Here is a 20843-nt window from a genome sequence, read left to right on the forward strand (position 1 = left end):
AGTCCCACCTCATGCCACCCCTCACTCTGCAACTTTTTGCATGGGCCTAAAGCAAAAGTGATTCTTCACCTCTCGGGCGCGCGCACGATCGGACAAGCAGTTAACTACCGTTCTCCCCTTGTTCGAAGCTTATGACCGTCCCAGCTGCCGCTAGTTACCTTCCTATGTTAAAGGACCTCAGGTTTGTATAGTTAGGAAAAATGCAATTTTCGACAAATTGTCATATTGCAGACCCCGTATAGAAAAATTTTTTCATTTTATAGGAGGGATGACATCTTTTCATTAGATGATGTATTTTGGATTAACTGAAAAATATGTGATGACTGGTTCGTAATTGATTTATGCAGTACTTTGTTACTAAATAAACAGTTGTGCGTAATAATACAATAACACTTTCAACTTTTACCATAAGAACAAATCTGTACTTATTGTGATATTACACTGGTACCTCAGCTTTTGCACAGTTTGGGGTCTTGCGCTTCAGAGAGTAGCAAGATCTGTCCATGAAGATCCAAGAAAAGTAGTAGTACTGTATAAGCTACAATAATTCCCCAGAGTTAGTGTAGCAGTTGCCTGAAAATAAATCCATCTTATTTGTCTGCCATCTCTGGTTATGTAGCATTATCTCCTTGTTATTTTTGGGGATGGTCTTGTAAGCTGATGAATTCAGCAATGAATGCAGTCATCTGGGTTTGGGGTAATAAGATAGGCGCTATTGTATAATTAAACTTAGTGTTGTGTGTTGTAGACAAATTGGCTAGATCATAGATTGATTACAAATTCATTGATGTGAAAGGGGAATTGTAGCACAGCAAGAACACACTCATAGAATAGATCTTACTATTTTAGTTAACCCTTAAACGCCAAGCCGCTATTTACCAGTGTCTCTCGTTCTCTCGTATGCCGGCGGCATTCAAGAGTTAGCGCCAAAGTGGGATTTTTTTTTTTAAATCACAGCACGCCTAGTTTTTAAGATTAAGATTTTATTTTTTACTCCTTTTTTTTGTGTCATTGCCTGAAGTTTAGTATGCTACCATCAGAAATAAAAAAAAAAATCATTAACTATATAATATGTATTGGAATATATGACAGCATAAAAAACAAAAAAAAAATTCATATCCAAATGTATACAAATCGCACTTTGGGGGGGGGGGGTGAGCAAACACGGTTAAAGCTAATGAGTTAATAATTTTTTTTCATTTGTATTTTACACTAAATTGTGATGATTTTTGTTTTCGGTTTTTTATATAACAAAGTGCTAAAAAACTATCAAAGCTTTTTTAACACAGAGAAAAAATATTATCACAAAATGATCCATGAATTCATAACGCGCGGACGTAAAACAAAGTTTTTTTCAAAAATTCACCATAAATCGAAATATTGTGCTAGAGACTTCCAATTTGTTGCAAAATGTAGGTAATTGATTGAATATTACTAGACTGTATGGGTTTTAGCTTACAATTGCAGTTTTTGACCATTTCGGTAGAGTTAAAATTGACCGAAGGTTGAATTTTTTCTATTTATCGTGATTTATATGAAAATATTTCAAAACTGATTAAAGCTACAACCATGAGTTGTTTTTTGTTGTATTCTACATGAAATTGCGCACATTTTCATATATAAAACTTTACGTAACGGCTAATATAAAACTGTACAAACATTACGACAAACTGACGAAATAATCTCAGAGATTTTCGGCTGAGTTAATGCACGGACATAAGGATAAAGTGTTTTTCAAAAATTCACCATAAATTGAAATATTGTGCTAGAGTTTTCCAGTTTGTTGCAAAATGAAGGTAAATGATTGAATATTACTAGCATATAAGAGTTTTAGCTTACAATTGCGGTTTTCGACCATTTCGGTCGAGTCAGAGTTGACCGACGGTTGAAATTTGGGCACTTATGATTTATATGAAAATATTTCAAAACTGATAAAAGCTACAACCATGGTTTTCTTATTATTATTATTTATTATTATTATTATTATTATTATTCTACATGAAATTGCACACATTTTCATATATAAAACTCTATGTAATGCCTAATATAAAATGGTGCAAACATTATGACAAACTGACAAAAGAATTTCTGAGATTTTCGGTAGAGGTACCGCGTGCTGACCTAAGGATAAAGTGTTTTTCAAAAATTCACCATAAATTGAAGTAGTGTTGAATATTACTAGAATGTAAGAGTTTTAACTTAGAATTGCATTTTTCGACCATTTCGGTCGAGTCAAAGTTGACTGAATGTTGAAAATTTGGCACTTATCGTGATTTATATGAAAATATTTCAAAACTAATGAAAGCACAATAATGGGTTATTTTTTGTTGTATTCTACATGAAATTGCGCACATTTTCATATATAAAACTCTATGTAATGGCTAATATAAAATGGTGCAAAAATTACAACAAAGTGACAAGAATTTCTGAGATGTGTCGCTGATGCTTTTCAGTGTGAGAAGAAAGAAATTCGTGCATGCGCGCCTGGGTAACGCTTGTAAACAAAATAACAGCTTGGTCCGTGAACTCCCAGCATCCCTCAAGGGGCGGGATTTAAAATTTTTCGCAAAGTAGGCCTATAACTATTTTTCCGCAATATTTAAAAAAACTTGTTGTAGTCGACATATTGTACGTCAATTAAGCACCTGACAGACAATTTTAGTCGACATACAATATGTCAAGTCGGCGTTTAAATGTTAAGTCACCGTGAAGGGAATGCCACTAAACAAAAGATCACATTTTGAAATGGAGTGCAGGGCTTGTGGTATACACTCGCAAAGTTTTTTGAGGGAGTGGGAGACAGTTAAAGAATGGGGAATGTTGGCTTTGTTAACCAGGAAACAAAGAGGCTGCATCAGAATGTTAAAAATGAGTATTGGTTGCATTTATTTGGGTGTCCACCTATTCTTGTATACTTACCAAATTATTCTGTTAAGTAATGAAATATGATTTGTACTCTTTCAGACTGACTTACCTGCTAAATGATGAAATGTAGTAAGTTGAAGTCTCAAGTTGAGGTGCCAGTGTGAAAAGCTCATTTATTTATGTTTTTTCAATCATGTCAATATCAATAAGATTTCAAATGCCTGCTGTATGAAAGAAGTTTGTTTGGTACAAGGACCTTGTTTATACCTTCAAATGAATAATCATGAACCTTTGTCAGAATCACAGGTTTTCTTAATATGAATTTGTTCATGAGTTTTAGGTTTTTTGAGTTTATTTTAATATTGCATGGTCTGCCATTCAAATTTTTTTATTTATAGTGTTTTCCTTTCAGATTTCCCCGTGCTCAAGTGCCTAAACGATTACCACTCAATTATGCCAAGGGGGAAACATTAGAAAAACTTTTAGATCCATACTTGCGGGCATCGTTACAAAAGGGTGTCCCACCATTGTTCACAGATATACGGCCACTTTACAATGACTCTGAGAGAGTACAGATTATTGAAAAACTCATGAACCGTTACCTTAAAAACCTTGAAGAGACGGGACATTTATGTGAAACAGGTATAACCACTTTGCTTTATTTGAGTAATAGGATGCATATTCAAGCATGTTGGTACTTACTGCTGTTTCCAATAATTTTTTGGAATATGATTGTTAATTTCTATCCATTATTGTTAATCTTATTGATATTGTGTTGTCTGTGAATCCATAGTGTTAATCTTATGGATATTGTATTGTCTGTGATATTTGAATTAGGCTTACCCTAAGAAAGTTCAGTCCAACTTGGTGTAAAGATCCTGTTTAGAGGTACTTTGCATAGAATTCATGAAATGTATATTCATATTTTGTGCCTTCAGATAAACGAATACAAAGAACCAGCGTCTATATTATATGTTTTGATGTACCTGGCACAACATTACAGCTATTTAGGCGATTCAGAGAAGGCATTACAGTTAATAGATCGGGCATTAGATCATACTCCAACTCTCATAGAGTTGTATATAGTTAAAGGAAAAATATTAAAGGTGAGCTCATTTCAGATTATTTTCTTTTAAGAATTAGGATATTAGATTATTTGCATGTATCAAACTCTAATACGCTTCATTAGAAATATGTTTTACTCTTTTATCCAATACTTTCTTCTTGATGTAAGGATGATCATCCTTGAAGGTTTATTTAACAGGGAAAACATTTTTTCTTGCTAACTCACTAGTCATATTGAGCCTTCATTTACAATTTTTAATGTTATTGGACACATGTTCTCTTATAATTTGTAAACAGAAGTAGGCATTAAAGGAAATGAAGCCAATATACCAGCCAAAGCTGGAACTATTACGTATCAGTGAATATGATGATAATGCATTAAAACAATCATGCGAGCCAAAGTTGTAGTATGGAAGTCATATCAAATGGACAGATATATATACAGGTAATTTTTACACATTAGAATGGCCACTCTTGTTTGATGAATAACCAGCGTAATCCAGTCCATATACCTACAGAACAGTAGGCTGGCAGTTGAACATCTTTGTTGAGAAAGCGTCAAATGTAATTAACCCTCTTACGCCGAAGCCCTAAAAATCAAAACCTCTCCCGTATGCCGGCGCCGGTTTGGAGTGAGCGCGGAAGCGGAAAAAATAATTTGTTCCGACACGGCATACAAACCTTCGGTCCTTTTACAATAGGAAGGTACTAGCGGCAGCTGGATAGGTCGTAAGCTTTCGAACAAGGGTTCGGTAGTTAACTGCTTGTCCGACAGGCGGCGCGCGCGCGGACTGGGAGGTAAACAAACCACTTTTGCTTTCGGCCTGCTGGCGTGTGGACGTGTATCATCGCTCTCTGCCCGCTTCATCGTCGTTTGCTTTCGCATGATTGTGTTTTTCTTTTTCTAATTATCTAGTGAAACTGAATTGTAAGTACAATCATTTCATTGAATTCAATTGTGAATTAAAGGATCTTGGTGTCACCACGCCCTCCGATTACCCGAGTGCCGGGACTGAAGGGCGTAAGTGCGGGAATTCATTTTCCCAGAAATGATCCTCGTATTGTGTATGCTCGGTGCCGAGGGCGGGAGCACTCGCTCCGAGCGTAGATTGGGTTGGAAACGTGTAGATGAAAATCGTAAGTAAGTGCTCTTTTCATTTATATTTTTTTTGACCTGTATGCCCGTTGCCGAACGAATGCGCTCGGGCAACGGAAACTTATTTAGTGATGGAAGTGGAATCGCAAGTACAGTATTCTTTTTCATTTTCATATATTCATTTTGATTGTAGCAATACTCATTTTGGATCAGTTTCCGAGCTTACCCGGAAATTGATCCTTCCCCCTTTTTATTTGAATGAACTGAAATCGCAAGTGCAGTTCTTTTTCATTTTCATTTTTTATTGAGATTGCTTGTTTACTGTGGGATCAATGTTTCCGCTATTCCCTGGGGAATTGATCCTTCCCTTTTTATTTGTATGAAGTGAAATCGCAAGCGCAGTAGTCTTTTCATTTTCTTATGTTTTTTGATGCATCAATTCATTATGGATCCAAGGTTTCCAGAAACCTTGATCCATAAAGGTAAGAATTGATCCTTTCACCCTTGCGCTCGGTACCTAGGGCGCAAATGCGCTCGATCCGAGCCCTTATTCATTGTGAAGTGAATCGTATGCAAGATGCATTTTCATTTTATTCCTTATTATTGATTGCATCAATATTTTATTTTGGTTCAAGTTCCGCTCAGTTCAGGGAATTGATCCTTATGCCCTTGCATTCGGGCCGATGGCACGATTGCTCTCGGGCTCTTATATTGTTGTTGGGTACAGTGGGTACTGTGCGGGGGTGGGGAACCGAGAAACCCCCCCCCCCCCCCACCCGCTCAGCTCCCACAGATGGCCCTTCCCCTGGGGGGGGGAGGTTATCGGCGTTCTTCTCCTCGCCCGATCCGTCAAGAAGCGGGGGAGGGGGGAGGGCTGCCGGTGCCCGATGTACAATTGTATTAGGGGTCTTCCACTCGTTCGGAGAGGGCTCACCCCCCCGCGCGAGGGGACTTCCCCCCCACTACTAAACGCTAACTACTGTTATTCCGCAGGTGCTACTGCCACGAGGGTTGGACCTTGGTGAGGTATGGGCGTCCTTCCATTTGCAGGGCGTGCTAGTGTCCAGGGGCTGGTTGGTTTTATGTCTGGGCCTACTGCGGTCACCCATGGAGTGGTGACCACGCACCAGGTGACGACGTCCCTCCTCACCTGGTGTACTCGCCTCAACGTGGTAACAGTCTTAGCCTACAGCCGCTGTGAAGTGCCGTTCGCCGTACCGAGAGGGGGGGGGGGCGTGCCGCCGCCGCTCAGTGGTTTGCCGCGCTGCAGCGACCACACTTCCGCTCCCTCCCTAGAGCTCGCCCCTGGACCTGGAGCCAGCCCCAGTACAGGATGTTGCTGGCTGCTGCTCCACTTCCTGTGTTTTCCGGTGCTGCCTGCCGTACCTGCCGATTCTGGGCTGAACTGTCCATGCAGTTGCTGCGCTGGCTGTCCCTGCCGTTGCTGCGCTGGCTGTCCCTACCGATGCTGTGCTGGCTGTGCCTGCTGTTCCTCCAGATGCCCATACCTGCTGATGTCGTCCCTGTTCGTGGTGGTACTACCCCAGACTTTGGTCTGTCTGTACAGGTGCGTCCGGGCCCTGTGGCTTTCGGCTACAGCAGCCCCGGCTCCGCCCTGGATAGCAGATCTTACGTCTGTCCTGAGAAAGCTGACGAAGAAGAGGAGGAAGGTGTCGTCGTCGTCGTCTTCATCTTCTTCATCGTCGTCGGCTGCCGCCTCTTCCCTTCGACTTCTAAGGACTTCACAGCCGAGTAAGAAGAAGGTTGCCTCCTCCCTCCTAAGAAGTCTCCTCGGAGCTTCTCGGGACCCGTCTCACCTCGGTGGGACGGGAGGGTTCCTTCCGCTGGTCCTCCTGCTCCTTCGGGAGCGGGGCCCGTCTCTTCTTCCGCAAGGAAGACGACTACGGGACCAGAGGGGTACCGGCTAACACCGGTACTTCCTCGCCTGGTGTCAGTGGTTCTGCCACTGCAGTCATGGGTCCGTCTCGGCCTCTCGTTGCTTGCGGGAGGGGTACGAGAGTGCACGGTCGTCTACCAGCGACCGTGCAGCCACGGCCAACCAGACCTCTGAGTCAAGCTCAGCGTCAGGTTTCACGGCAACGGGGGGGGGGTTGGGGGGTCGGAAGACTGGTGACAGCCGCTCATGCGACTCTCACCAGACCAGCTCTCACTCTCGCGGCGAACAGCTGGTTCTACCGGGGACGTGACGGTCCACGACCGACCACGGGCTGAGGCTGGGAAGAGGTCCTCCCGTTCGCCGGTGGCCAGCCACGGCTGGAACCAGCGACCGTGACGTGCAGTGAGGACAAGCACCGGTCTCACTGTGACAGTGGAGCCTGCAGGTCGCCTGACCGTCGCTCTCAACCGAAAGCGACCGGGTACGGCAACCAGCACCAGCTCTTCTGACACTCGAGATCGGGGCCGCTGTGCTCAGTCCAGCCGTTCCACAGCGAGACGGTTCGACCAGGCCTGCAGCTCGATCGCCACCGCGGGTTGACGATCGCCTCCAGCCCTCAAAGCCTGCTGGTGCTGCCAGCGAGCAATGAGGGAGCCGTCAGGTGGTCTGCCTCTCCCGTACCTTCAAAACCTCTTCGGGTTACACCGGGAGGAGCGAGGTATTGAGGAGTGATCGTGAGGGGTGCGCCCCTCATGATCCCACCACGACGTCCTACGTGCCAGGCACGGTTCTGGGAACCGGCCAGGACGTATGCGCAAGTGGATGGGGTAAGACCGAGAGGGCTGGTCGCTGTTCCCCCTTCTTAGGAGGAAGGTTCTCGGAATATGCTCTTGTTCGAAGGGCTTAACGGTCCCACTCTGCAAGATGCTGTACTTCCGAGATCCCAGAGGAACTTTGCCGAGGTTACTGGCGCTGATTCGTCAGCACAATTGATCTCGGGGAAGGATCGCCGCTCCCACCAGCAGAGCCACGTCTCGGCTCGAGTCGTTTTGGGGCCCGACCCGAGGGAACCCGGGAACCCAAATCGACGGTGGGTCTGCCGCGATCGGAGCTTGCCGACTGTGTTGAAACCAGGTTAGTCTCTCGTCTCCGGACAAGAAGGCTCTCTCAGTTCTGGCCGGTCCGAACAAGCTACTTCCACTCCTCTACTGCGACACGAGGCGTTTCTACGTGTTCTTCGGACACCGTATTTAATACCCCTTCGGTCCTCCTGAGGTTTTGACCTCGACGCGGACTGGAATGAGTCGGGAGCGGTATCGGCTCTCTCCTGTCAGGTGTCGATTAGCCCCACCCAGACGACGTTCACAGTGGAAGGACGGCGTTCCCCCTCCCTACCGCTGCCGGAAGTGGGGGGGTGCACCTGGCCAGCCATTGGGCAACTTGGCAGTGCCACTAGCGCCGAGACCTGGATTGTAGATGTCCTTCGGGAGTGGGAGATCTATTAACCTTCGAATCTCGGTCACCCCCTCACACCCTCCAACGGTCCAACAGCAGGCGTACGTTCCAGGGGCATCGAAGGACGTAGCATTGAGACAGGAGATCAAGACCATGCTGAGCAAGAGAGCTGTAGAAATCGGCACGGATCAGTCACCGGGCTTTTACAGCTGACTCTTCTTGGTGGAAAAGGCTACGAGAGGCTGGCGCACGGTGATAGATCTCTCTCCCCTGAACCGGTTGAGTTCGCCAGACCCGGTTCAACCGATGGAGACGACACGCGCAGTGCTCGACTCTATCAGGGAGAACGTTATACATGCTTTCAGTGGACTTTAAGGATGCGTATTTACAAATACCCAATTCATCAGTCCTCCAGAAAGTACCTCCGCTTCATCCTCGACGGGACGGTGTTACCAGCTCAGGCCACGTTGCTTCGGTCTCTCAAACCGCCCCACAGGTGTTCACAGCGAGTGTTCACAACTGGTGTCTGCTTGGGGGGCCCCATTCGCACGGGATACGTCTTGATGGGGTATCTCGACGATTGGTTAGTCCTGGCGAGCTACCGCTCGCAAGTTGCTACAGACAGGGATCTACTGCTCGAGTTCTGTCGCGATCTGGGGATCGTTCTGAACTTCGAAAAGTCCGAATCTCGAGCACAAAAGCAGAGGATGAAGTACCTGGGTATGCGGATCGACACGGTAGCAGGGCGAGTCTTCCCCGCAGACTCGCGGATCAGCAGATTCAGGGAGGCAGCCAACCCAGTTTTTCCTGTCTCGGCAGGAACCAGGTGCTCAGCGATGGCAAGTCGTGATCGGACACCTGTCGTCCACTCGGGCGGGAAGCCAGTCCCTCCATACGGGCGTCTTCACCTGCGGTCTCTTCAGGGAGACTGAAGGAGAGTTGGTCACAGGCGACGGATCCCCCAAGCTTTCCATTGTCACGGACACAGGAGGTGAGGCAGGACCTAGCCGGGTGACTGGACGACAGGAACCCTTAAAAGAGGAGTGCCTCTGCGCACTCTCCCCCCGGGACATGCAGCTGCTCTCAGACGCATCGACCGAGGGATGGGGCGCACACCTGGAAGAGTTGCGGACTTCAGGAGTGTGGTACGAGAACGAACAAGCACCTTTCACATCAATGTACTGAAACTCAAGCAGCGTTCCTCGCTCTCCAAGAGTTCCAGGACCGCTTGATGGGACACTCAGTGGTGTTGATGTACGTCAACACCACGGTGGTGGCTTACGTCAACAAACAGGGGGGGCCTCCTAGTGTCTCTCCCGTTGTATCAGTTGACTCGGCAGGTGCACGAGTGGGCCGAGGCGCACTCAATAGAGCTGTCGGCACGCTACATTCCAGGGAAGGAATGTAGTAGCAGACACGCTCAGCCGTCGGGATCAGGTGATAGGGACCGAATGGTCTCTACACCAGGACGTGGCGGAAAGGCTATTCGACCTGTGGCGGCGACCAGTCGAGGATCTGTTCGCCATCCGGCACAACAGGAAGCTCCAGGTGTTCTTTCTCGGCCGTGCCGGATCCATGGGCAGCTGCAGAGGACGCTCTTCACACCCGTGGGACAACCTCTTCGCCTATGCCTTTCCCCGTTCAGCCTGATTCGCAGGTGATCAGTCGAGCACTGGTTCATCCCGAATCTCAGGATGATCCTGATGGCTCCCAAATGGCCACAGGCCATTTGGTATCCGGACCTTGCTGGCTCTTCTCGCAAGAGAACCGAGAGAAATTCCCCATTGGCACAACCTTCTCGACCCAGCCACACGTCGAGCGGTACCACCGAGCAGTCCAGTCCCTACGTCTTCACGGCTGGCGCTGTTATCCCCATCTCTGCGAACGAGAAGCTTTTTTCGTAGCGCAGCAACAGAGATGGCTGGAAACGTCCGTCAGTCCTCTGCAGCTGTGTACCAGGGGAAGTCGGCCGTCTTCTGTGGGGTTGTCGTAGACGGGGCCTATCTCCTCTCAGAGCCACTCTTCAGCAGGTAGCGGTTTTCCTCGTTTTTCTTCGCCGAGGAAGCTCCTCTAAGTTCCCGCAGTCAAAGGATACAGAGCCGCCCTTGACGCTCGTCCTGAAACTGACGGGATTTGGACATCTCGAACTCGTTCGAGATCTCCTTGCTAAGAGCAGCCTCCAAAGGTCTTGCCAACCCAGGGAACTCACAAGACCCTCTTCTTGCTGGACCTGGCATCGCGAAGAGAGTACGGGAACTTCATGCAGATATTGATGGGATGGAGATGCTGCGTTTGTCCTGGGAGGACGCTACGGCGCTATCTGAAGAGAACTCGACACCTCGGGCCTGAGTGTCGACGCCTCTTCGTTAGCAACGGTGGGGTCACCAAGAAAGAAGTATCAAGAACACTCTTTCGTCCTGGCTTGCGTGAGGTCTTCAGGAGGGCGTATGAGGCTGATGGTAGTGGACGACATCCGTACGTCCCGTCCGAGAGCTCACGAAGTCAGAAGTATTGGCCCCTCATTGGCGTTTCGTAAGTAAGAACTTCTCCGTGGCGCAGGTATGGAAGCAGGGGTTCTCTGGTACAACCAGACCACCGGCACCTTCCTTATACCTCTTGGATATTGCCCATAGGTCCTTGGATCGGTTTCCTTAGGACCCGTGGTGGCTGCTCAACACGTCGTCTAGCTAACCCAGACCCTAGCAGGCTGAACAGCATCGAGTCTGGTGTGACTGTATGAATAGATAGTGAATGAGAAAGTGACTGGCACTCTTTCTATCTTTTTCTACCCCTCTACCTGTGGGTAGAGGATACGGGTCATTACCCCTGCTGGATAAGGACGAGATGCCGTGAGCTATATGACAGAGCCCCATCCTATCCCTTTCACTAGGGAATAGGAGCAGAATATCCCACCACTTCTTATACAAGGGGGGGAAGTGGATGCCTTACTAGAGTCAAAACCATGACTTTATCTTTGCTCCTGTACAGGAACAAGTTCTTACATTGCTGGTACGAAGAGATACGCTTGCCTCTCTCTTAGTACTCGGTCCAGAGGTCTGACCATTGATCCTGCGGTGCACACCCCGATCAATCGGACAAAGAGGCTTGGATCCCTCCCTCGCCTTCTTTATGGACCAGGGAGGCTTCCAAGGTTGGGCGAACACCAGTCTGTTCACAAAAGACTCAGATTCCACCCACCAAGAAATGAAGGTCTTCCTATTGTAAAAGGACCGAAGGTTTGTATGCCGTGTCGGAACAAATGACAATTTGTCCAAATTGCATTTTACCTAACTATACAAACCTGAGGTCCTTTACACATAGCCCCACCTCATGCCACCCCTCACTCTGCAGTTTTTGCTTGGGCCAAAAGCAAAAGTGATTTGTTTACCTCCCAGTCGCTTGCGCTTGCGCGCCTGTCGGACAAGCAGTTAACTACGAACCCCTTGTTCGAAGCTTACGACCTATCCAGCTGCCGCGTAGTACCTTTTTCCTATTGTAAAGGACCTCAGGTTTGTATAGTTAGGAAAAATGCAATTTTGGACAAATTGTCATTTTTCAAAAAAATCACAGTGCGCTTAATTTGAAGATTAAGAGTTCATTTTTGGCTCATTTTTTTGTCATTGCCTGAAGTTTGTAGTATGCAATCATCAGAAATGAAAAATAATATCATTATCATATGTAAATAATGCGATATATGGTAGTGAAAAAAAAAAATTCATTAGATAATTGTATTCAAATCACGCTGTGCAAAAAACGGTCAAAGCTAAACGAGTTAATTTTTTTTTTTTTTGTATTTTACCACTAAATTGCAATCCATTTTGATATATAATACATAGTAAAAACAATAAAAGCAACACCGGAAAAATATTATCACAAAATGATGTACGAATTCGTAACACGCGGACGTAAAAAAAATGTTATTTTCAAAAATTCACCGTAATTCTAAATATTGTTCTAGAGACTTCCAATTTGTTTCAAAATTAAGACAAATGATTGAATATTACGATAGTGTAAGAGTTTTAGATTAGAATTGCAGATTTCGACCATTTCGGACGAGTTTAAATTTGACTTGAATGTCGAAATTTTTATATATATTTTTGTTTTTTTTTATATGCACATATTTCGGAGATGGAAAAAGCTACAACCTTCATTATTTTTTATTGTATTCTTCATGAATTTGCCGCACATTTTGATATATGAAACTATAAAACGGCTAATTATGAAAAGGAGCAAATATTAGGATAATGCGATGTACGTATTTCGGAGACTTGCGGCCGCGAATCGGCGCGCGGAGTGAAGGTAAAATATATTTTTCCAAAAATTCACCATAAAATCACAATATTGTTCTAGAGACTTCAAATTTGTTTCAAAATGAAGAAAAATGACGGAATATTACTAGGCCGTAAGAGTATTAGCTTACAATTGCGTTTTTCAACTATTTCGGTAGTCAAATTTGACCGAACGTGGTTTTTTTTCTATTTATTATGATTTATATGCAAATATTTCGAAAAAAGAGAAAAGCTACAACCTTCAATCATTTTTAGTTGTATTCTACATGAAATTGCGCACATTTTCATATATAAAACTTTATGTAACAGCTAATTTAAATGGTGCAAACATTTCGAACAATCGACAAAACAAATTCTGATTTTTCGGAAGTTACCGTTCGCGACATGATAAAGAAAAAAATTTTTTTTTTTTTTTTTTTTTCATAAATTCACCATAAATTGAAATATTGTGCTGGAGACTTCCAAGTCGTTGCAAATTAAAGGTAAATGATTGAATATTACTAGAATATAAGAGTTTTAGCTTACAATTGCGTTTTTCGACCATTTCGATAGAGTCAAAGTTGACCGAAAGTTGAAATTTTTGCACAACGTTATTTATATGAAAATATTTCGAAACTGATAAAAGCTACAACCATGGGTTGTTTATTGTTGTATTGTGCATGAAATTGCGCACATTTCCATATATAAAACTTTATGTAACGGCAAATTTAAAAGGTGCAAAACATTAGGACAATCGCACGAAAAAATTTATCGGAAGAGTTATCGCACGAACGTAAGGAAAAAGTTTTTTCATAAATTCACCATAAATCGAAATATTATTGTGCTAGAGACGTCCAATTTGGTGCAAAATGAAGGCAAATGATTGAATATTACTATAATATAAGAATTTTAGCTTACAATTGCGTTTCTTGACCATTTCAGTAGAGTCAAAGTTGACCGAAGGTTGAAATTTTTTGCACTTATCGTTATTTATATGGAAATATTTCAAAACTGATAAAAGCTACAATCATGAGTATTTTTTTGTTGTATTTTACATGAAATTGCACACATTTTCATATATAATACTTCATGTAAAGGATAATTTAAAATGGCGCAAAAATTAGGTCAAAGTGACGAAATAATTTTTGAGATGTGTCACTGATACTTTTTAGTGCGTAAGAAAGAAATTCGCGCTTGCGCGGCCCTGCGTAGCGATTGTAACAACAACGCCTTGAATCCGTGAACTCCCAGCATCCCCCAAGGCGCGTGATTCAAAGTTTTGGCTGGTAGGCCTATAAGTATTTGCGCGAAATTTTTTAAAAAAACTTTTTTGAGGCCGACGTATGATACGTCCAATCGGCATACGGGAGATATTTTGACTCGACGTTTAATACGTCCAATCGGCGTAAGAGGGTTAACAAATGTTTGGTTTTGAAAAGAAAAAAAATGAAATTTTGTTCAACTAATCCAATTATAGATTTAAAAAAAAAACTAATTAATAAAGACAAACCCTTGTGGCCACTCAAGCCAGGCCTGGGATAGCTAAATGAATTAGCTTAGTGGTCTGGTTAAAGTACTTGATAATGAGAAGTAGCAAATGGCCTAAATTACTGTACATACATGAAAACCATGGACTCATCATGGGTAGTAACTGTCCTTGTAATTTGTATAGGCTGGATGTGAAACTGCAATAACAGGGCCATTGGAGGTGGCACTCCATGTATAATTGTTGCATTTGTTAGGAGAAATGTTCTGTTATTAAAACTTATATTTCATCACAATCCTTTTACACTAGTCCCCCATAGGGGATAGTGCCGTCAGTGCACCTCATCGGTGCAATATAGACAATACTTAAGGTTCTTTGCATTGTCCCTTCGGCCCCTAGTTGCAACTACTTTCATTCCTTTTACTGTACTTCCGTTCAAATTCTCTTTCTTTCATCTTACTGTCCACCCTCTCCTAACAATTGTTTCATAGTGCAACTGCGAGGTTTTCCTCCTGTAATGCCTTTCAAACCTTTTACTGACAATTTCCGTTTCAGTGCTGAATGGCCTTAGTTGCCCCAGTGCTTGGCATAATGCCAAGAATCTATATAAATAAAAATTTTTCATATACAAAACAAACCATTGTCTTAAAACATTGGAGGATGTATACTAGTGCCAGCTGTACAAGCAGTAGAATTAATAGAAAACTTGTATGATCCAGGGACTATTGGCATCTGTACCTGGTCACGGGGCATTGATAGTTCCCACAATGCACTGGGCAGCGCCTCAGCGTCGTAGTTGGTATGGTATTAGCATTCCACCTCGGTGGTCGCGGGTTCAATTCTCGGCCATTCCGTTGAGAAGTGAGAGATGTGTATTTCTGGTGATAGAAGTTCACTCTCGACGTGGTTCGGAAGTCACGTAAAGCCGTTGGTCCCGTTGCTGAATAACCACTGGTTCCATGCAACGTAAAAGCACCATACAAACAAACAAACGATGCACTGGGCATTCCGTAACCCATCAGTTACTTTCCTACTGCCTTTAAGAGAGGACATGATTACTCTTATCTCTTTAAAGCCAGTTTCGTTTGCCCCATATATTTTCATATCTTTCCTTTTTATCTTTCTCTGGGTGATCTAAGTGTGGGTGTGATCTGCTAGGTCTATATATGGAAGTGTAGTTTTATGTCCTGGAATAAAATACAAATTACATTTAAAATTTGGTACAAATTACTTTTAAAATTTGGTACTTTAGGAGGAAGTTGAGAGTACTAGATTCTTGTGAGAATTCAGTGGATTCTGTCAGGCATTTGGGAACTATGAGTTAGAAACCAGTTGCTCAAGTTCTCCCTTAATACTTTTAAGTAATAAATAATAAAAAATGAAACAATTTTGTACTTGACAAGTAGTCAAACAAGAATAGGCACTAACTAAATGCTCAGGACAAAGAAATGCATAACCTCGGGAGACTTAAGGATGTATAAAGTATGAAAAGGAGGAAGAAGTGGATTGCCTTGCATTTTCCATCATTAATGATATATACTTGCACTGGCATGATTATTAGTCTTAGCAAGTTCCACCCCATCCCTCTGCATTTTACATATGAGATAAAAGTAGCCGGTTGTAGTCTGTTATCTCCTGTTGTTGGCAGCTACTACACAACAGATGTGGGTTCACAGATGAGTTGACTTGAATGCAAAGCATGAGTACTATTGCAAAATAAGGAATAATTATAAAGGTAGCTCATTATCACACTAAAAAAAAAGGAGGCACATAAAAAAGGCATAAATTAAAAAAAAAAACTTATTTACCTTATTTAGTGAAATGGATACAATCAGGAATACTAGGAAGGTGAAGCCCAGAAACGCAGTGCAAAATGCAGTGTACAAAAATTGTGGATTAATCTTCCATAATACAAATAGATCAAAACTTTATTATGGAGGAATGAACACTGGTGATTCTGTAAAGAAGACAACAGTCTTCGGAATTCTACTTCAGACTTAAAATGTGAGGCTGGTGATTGGTTTATACCTGAGTCTGTATGGTATAGGGTACCCGATGAGGCTTCAGGTGGTAAATATACCATGCTCTGATCTATCTGTTAGACAAAAGAGCATTTTTGGAGTATATGTTTTTGTGGTATATGAAGCCCATACGCATGGCCATAAATCAAATGAATTACATGGTAAAGTAATTACGTTTAATTGCCAAGTTAGACTGGTGGTATACATTCAATTTTGAATTAGTTGTGATGTGAATAGTATGAAAAATTTTGTTTTGCTTTGCCTCATCTTTTTATATTAAATATTCCCATATATATAAGTATTAATGTGTCATTGTATATCATCATACAACAGCATGCTGGTGACTTTGTGGGAGCATATGAGGCCTTACAGGAAGCCCAAACATTAGATACTGCTGATAGATACGTCAACTCGAAGGCTGCCTCTTACCTCCTTAAAGCTAACTTGGTTAGACAAGCAGAGGAAATGTGTTCAAAATTTACTAGGGTAAGTTGTGTTATCATAATTTAACCTTTCTTATATTAGTTAATTTTGATTGATTTATTTGGTGAGTTTCTAATCACGTAATACTGAAGTGCGGTGTTTATTCCTTTTTTTTAAAGAATATAATAGTGAAACCATTTTTATCCATATAAGGAGGGAGTGTCAGCCATGGAGAACCTCAATGAAATGCAGTGTATGTGGTTCCAAACTGAGTGTGCACAGGCGTATTACCGTTTGGGGCAATTTGGGGACTCGTTACGAAAGTGCCACGAAGTAGACCGACATTTCCAGGTAAGACTTGATTAAGAGAGTATACTTAGGAACATACAGTGTGAAAAGAATAGCTGGTGTGAGATTCGAGGCGTCCCCTGCCGGAAGGGTGTAACCCAGAAATAGAGGTTTGAGTAAATGCTGTTTAAAGTTATACATTGTATTTCATATAATTGTATAAAAATGCATTATTATAAATTTATATATCAAAGTAATCAGCCAGTCAGGATCTGCCATTTTATACATATGTTGATCATATTTTATTTTGTTTTTTTTATTTTTTCCTCCACTTTTTTTTTATTCTTTAGCCAAGCCTAAATTATTGCAATATTTTTTCATTTAAATATACAAACTAAAATTAATATATGCTTGTTTGGTAGATATTTTGATTTTTTCAAAATTTATGAAATTGGGAAATACGTGGTTTACTATATTTTATGTTTGGAGACCTGAAAAACATCTGTAGATACATATTTTAGATGAATTAATTATTATAGTACGAGTACTCACCAGTGCAAGAAAGACAACAAAAATTGTGAAATTAGGGCGGGGTGTTGAGTTACTGGGTGGCGGAGTTGTTGGGATCAGGGTCATACGTCCTTCTGGGTCCCACACGAGATCTAACTCTTTAGTTTGAGACAGGTTGGAATACATGATTTCAGACCTTCATAGCACTGACACAGAGCCACTTTCGACCTGAAAACTTCCACCGTGTGGTTAATAGTGGCCTCGTGTGCCCGTATCCAACATTAAATAAAAACCACCAAATTTTGGTGTAACCTTTTTGGCAGGGGATGTCTCATTTGTTTCATTATCCTTCAAATAGAATTATTTTTTTAATTTTTTTTTTGACATGCCAAACCCTTCATGTACCTTAGCCTATTTTGTGACTTGCCCAAAACATCCACTAATTAGATAGCCATGACATGTAGCACCCCCCTTGAATCTGGGTTTTTATGTAGTTGAGAATCTCACTTGTCTATGTGCATAATCCTTGTTATAGCTCCTTCATCTTTTGGTATGTCTGTATACTGTATATAGTATACAATTTACTATCCCACAGATATTTATTCCCATTTTATCACCTTTGATTTGTTTTTTCTTTTTCGAACAGTCATGTGCAAGACATTAATTGAATTTTTCATGGTTAGGCTTCCTCTGTTGAGTGGTGGTGTTTTTGTTGTCTGGTCGTACCTTTTTAAATATTTCATTAAGGAAAAGTATTATTAGTATAGTTTATAGTCAGGTTCATCGTTAAACATTACGTTCATTTTGGAAAACGTATTTTCCAATTCACCATTTATATGTATAGGTCCTACATAACAGTTACTGAAGGTCAGTGTCAAGTTAACATGTATTAATTAATTATTGTATGTACATGTTTGGTTTGACTCTAGTGAATCATGGAGGAAGTTTAAGTTCTTGCTTATTTCCTTCGTGAATGTGCCAAAAACCCACCAGAATTAATTAAAATATATTCCTTTGGTCTGGTCGTTTTCCAGAATGCAAGTTTATAACATTTAATTGGAATAAGCCGTATCCCCTCCTTATTTCTCCCCTTCAGTGCATCAGGGCAAAGATTGATTAAACCATATGCTGCTGTATTTGAAAATGATTGTTTGCTTTCACCCTTGTTCATAATGGTATTAAGTTATTATAAAGGATTAGTTTATCCAGACCTCTGAGCCTAATAAGGGCTCTTCTCAGTCTGGTAATGGTATTAAGTAGTTTCTATGTGATTTATAGGGAACATGCCCCCACTCTGATGGCCTACTTAAGGTATCCTATATGTAGGTTATAGTTTCTGTTCTTTTTCTCTATGCATCGTTAGTCATTGTTTCACATACTGATATCAGGTTATTTGATCTTCCAAAAGGCGAGTGGTCCTGGTCTGTCATCATAGTTTTGGCATATTACATCAGCTTTTCCCTTTATGCCGTTAGACACAAAGGGAGTTATCACAACTCTCATGTCTTGGTCACTTTCTCCCAAAAATTGCCATAATTTCTTAAGTCATCTTGGCCATTTCAGTGCTTTCCTGGTTGTTCTTATAACTCTGTACTGATACTTCCCCATATACAACTGTTCTTCATCTGTTCAGATCATGTACAAATGTTCTCAGTCTTTGAGATCTTTCATTGATATTTTCAACTGCAGCTTCATGTATGATCTTCCAGTAACATTACTCTTACCACTCTAAAGTTACAGCCTTTTAAAATTGTGTCCAAATTGAATGTCTGGGTCATATTTTTTTAGCTTGTAGTAGCGAAGTCTTTATGTATTCATTATAAGTCTTTTCTCTCTAAACTTAAGATATTTTTATGTAACAAGTCTAGCTATCTCTATTTCATCCAGGTTGTTGCTATATTTTTTTCTTACAGTCCAGTGTGTCTCCAAGGTTTCAAGGCCAACATTTGTTAATTGTGCTTACTGACATCAGGAAAGGAGAAATCAGAAATAGGATGAAAGTGGGCATAATAAGGCACTTGTGTTCATGAATTGATAAACATTGAATGGTTTTTGTGGCAGGTAGATTTGATAATTTTTTTTCTTTTCAGAAATAACTTTGTTACTGTTAATAGTAGGATATATAGTAAAGAAATGAGAATTGTGATGGATGCTATATATAAAAGTTCTATTATTAGCAAGTTTTATAAATCCAAGTTTGTATTTAACTTTACCATATAGTGAACAACTTAGTTTATATTCTGTTTTAGTAAAAAGACTTCTTTATTTTCTTCAAATATATCATTTATTGCACATACTTGTACTCATGCTTTTTATTGTGGGGTGTAACACCATTAATTTTGTGTACATGCACATACACTTAACCTTTTTTCCAGCCCATACTGTGAATAAGATTTACAGTACTCCATTTTGTTGAAAATCTTTACAGCCAGAAAAACAGCAGTTTATTGTTGCATTCACAAAAAGAATCGGTGTTTTTAATCAGGTGTTATTTTTTAGTTGCTTTTATTATTTTCAGGAGATAATCGAGGACCAATTCGACTTCCACACATACTGCATGAGAAAGATGACCTTGAGATCTTACGTTGAGCTTCTTAGATTAGAAGATGTCTTGAGAAATAATAGGTTTTACTGGGATGCAGCAAGGATAGCAATCACCACATATCTACAGTAAGTTTGAAATCTCTATAGTATATATGTTCCTGTTGTTGTGTTAAGGTTATTTGAAGCTTTTGACACCAAGACCATCTTTACATGAGCCCATATTTGTGGTCTTCACAAGTCCCAGACACTTCATTTTCAGCTTGAGAGATCATCATCTGTTGGCCGGCTAGCAGCTTTAAATATTCATGTATCTTTAGGTTCCAATCTGGTATGTGTCACCTTTTTGTATCCTGCTAATTGTGTTCATAAACTTGGCTGTTTTCTGTATTGAAACTACTTTTTAGTCACTTAAAGAATTTATCCGGTTTTATTATAAGAATAGTTGGTTGTATCAAGTTTGCACCTGAAAAGTAAAATCTGTTTTTCCTTTGTTTAAATATGCTTGTTTAATGAGGGATAACATTAACTAGTTGATGACTGAAGGGGTACATATTCATTCTTAAATTGGAATCTGTCTGGTGCTCTGCTTACTTTATATTGCATATATTGTTTTAGCGTTAATGGCATATTTCAGTGCTTGTGGTATTGTATAACCATATTCACAAGGGTTGGGAGTGCCAGCCCCTCTCAAAAATCAGTTTCTTACTTTCCCACTCTTTGTTCTAACATATTACCAGTACCACTTATCTTATACATACTACTTGTATGTAAGGATATACAAAGACTTTCACTCAAGTCTTTCACACATTATTAAATGACAATGATGATGCTGATAACAAAAACACATCACAAAAATTATCTTGCATTTTTTAAGCGCCTAAGTGGCGTGGTTGGTATGGTGTTAGTGTGCCACCACATTGGCTGT

General features: G+C 41.5%; 1 protein-coding gene across 1 annotated transcript in view; it reads left to right on the forward strand.

Moving 5' to 3' along the window:
• The window catches only part of LOC135213709 (N-alpha-acetyltransferase 15, NatA auxiliary subunit-like), a 123079-nt gene that overhangs the window by 92806 nt on the left and 9430 nt on the right, over positions 1-20843 (forward strand). The window contains 5 exon segments of the mRNA XM_064247816.1: positions 3278-3503; positions 3801-3971; positions 16487-16639; positions 16790-16927; positions 19893-20044. Of these exon segments, the coding sequence (XP_064103886.1) occupies positions 3278-3503; positions 3801-3971; positions 16487-16639; positions 16790-16927; positions 19893-20044 (840 nt within the window).

This window comes from Macrobrachium nipponense, chromosome 43, assembly GCF_015104395.2.
Source record: "Macrobrachium nipponense isolate FS-2020 chromosome 43, ASM1510439v2, whole genome shotgun sequence".
NCBI classification, from domain to species: domain Eukaryota; kingdom Metazoa; phylum Arthropoda; class Malacostraca; order Decapoda; family Palaemonidae; genus Macrobrachium; species Macrobrachium nipponense.